A 1,957-nucleotide genomic window follows, 5' to 3' on the forward strand; every position below is an offset into this window, starting at 1 on the left:
TTCTTGATTAATTAGAGGGCTTCCTTTAATTGCAAGTATCCTCGTGAAAATTTAGGCAGGCGATCCAGGCCACCATCAGGAACACGGACCGGGGTGCCCTCCTGACCACCCACTACATGGCCGAGGCCGAGGCTGTGTGCGACCGCGTGGCCATCCTGGTGTCCGGGAGGCTCAGGTGGGTGCCCACCCAGAGCTGTCCTTGGGCCCCAGGGAGCAGGACCAGGAGAGTTTCTCTGTGGAGAGGGAGAGGTCATTGTGGGCAGCGGAAGCTACTGCTAACAGTGAGGACCTGCAGGTGGTGTTAGCGGCAAATCACGGGTCTCAAGTCTTGTATTCTACGCGTTGTTCTCCTTTCTGCAATGGCCTCTTCCTCCTCCTGCCCCCAGATGTATCGGTTCCATCCAACACCTGAAAAGCAAGTTTGGTAAAGATTACCTGCTGGAGATGAAGGTGAAGACCCCCGCACAGGTGGAGCCCCTCCATGCCGAGATTCTGAGGCTTTTCCCCCAGGCTGCTCGGCAGGAGAGGTAAAGATGGCTGCTGGTTTGGACTGGTACCAATGTCTGCTTTTCCCTGTCAGTTACATCGATCTGTAGTCATTCGAGACCACATTTAGCCGAAAAGAAAGATAAATGAAAATCTAAAAGAAAAAGATTATTTGTCAGATACTTTAGAATGTAAACTAGAGAACTGATTCAGAAGCTAATGTAGCTTGGGTTGTGGTCCTACTATGTGCCAGGTACCGTCCTGGTCTTCTGTTAGCATACTGAATCCTCACAGAGACTTTTCAAAGGAGACACTGCTCTTTCGATGAACAATGAGATAACCTGAGAAAAGGGTAGTGAGGGTCTGGCCTTTACAAAGAAATTAATAAGTAGAATTATTATTTTTATGAATAGGAAATTGATAGGTTAGGTCACATGGCAGATTCTGCTAACAAGTGGCAGAATCAGGGTGTTAACTTAATTCCTTTATTCCAAATATGTTAGTATTTCCAATCTTATATAAATCCTGATGGATGGCACCATCCTTAGAAAGTAATGCAGCAAACATTAAAGATTGACTTTGGTAAAAATGCTAGAATTTGCTGCAGAAGACATAGGGATTAGGAGCTGGGGAGAAAACATAATAAAAAGAAGTCAAAATGACAAAGTGGGCTAACATATTTCTTCAGTAGAGCAGAATAGAAAAGCAAGGCTGTAACTCAATGTGCAGTCCATCACCGACTAGAAATACATCATAAAAGTGCAGGAAATGCACACCGTGGATGAGAGTGATGGCCCCATAAATACTGGAAATTGTATCTCATAAAATGAAATCTCAGTTTTCCTGATTTGCAAATGATAAAAGGATAAACATTTATGTGAGAAACAAGTTATGAAAAAATGATTGTTGTGGAACATAATTTGATGCTGAATTCCTGAAGGGTTCCAATCTCCTAATCCGAGACCCAGTTATCCTATATTAGGACAGCAGTTTGAGTAGGAGGGGGGAGGGAGGAAGAGGTATGAAATTTCCTGGAGAATAGACCTAGATTTCCACTCTACTTGGGAAACTTTAAGAAGCTATATGGTGTCACCCCCTGGTTGAGGTATCATGTCCAGGATTAAGTGTTCACCTTAGAAAGTAAAGTGGAAGGTGCTTTTTAGCAAATCTCAACTTTTCATCTGGGCTACATCTACACAACGAGTCCTTGGATGGTGTAAATGGTTAATGCATTCAGCTGGTAACTGAAAGGTTAGAGGGTTGAGTCCACCTAGAGTGCCTCAAAAGAAAGGCCTGGTGATCTACTTTAAAAAAAAAAATCAGCCATTGAAAACCCTGTGGAGCACAGTTCTACTCTGACACACACATTGGGTCACCATGAGTTGGAGTCAACTTGATGGCAACTGGTACGCCTACTCACTTCCAGCCAAGGAGCCAAAGACACTGAATGTCTGGGTCAGACCTTCCCATC

General features: G+C 44.3%; 1 protein-coding gene across 1 annotated transcript in view; it reads left to right on the forward strand.

The window, feature by feature from the left end:
* LOC101360224 (ATP-binding cassette sub-family A member 8) overlaps positions 1-1,957 on the forward strand; it is a 75,886-nt gene that overhangs the window by 71,567 nt on the left and 2,362 nt on the right. Inside the window, exons 34-36 of the mRNA XM_023729435.1 lie at positions 56-175; positions 387-527; positions 900-910. Coding sequence (XP_023585203.1) covers positions 56-175; positions 387-527; positions 900-910 — 272 coding nt within the window. The remainder of the gene's footprint in view (positions 1-55; positions 176-386; positions 528-899; positions 911-1,957) is intronic.

The sequence above is a fragment of the Trichechus manatus genome, unplaced genomic scaffold (genome assembly GCF_000243295.1).
Source record: "Trichechus manatus latirostris isolate Lorelei unplaced genomic scaffold, TriManLat1.0 scaffold00028, whole genome shotgun sequence".
Taxonomy (NCBI): Eukaryota; Metazoa; Chordata; class Mammalia; order Sirenia; family Trichechidae; genus Trichechus; species Trichechus manatus.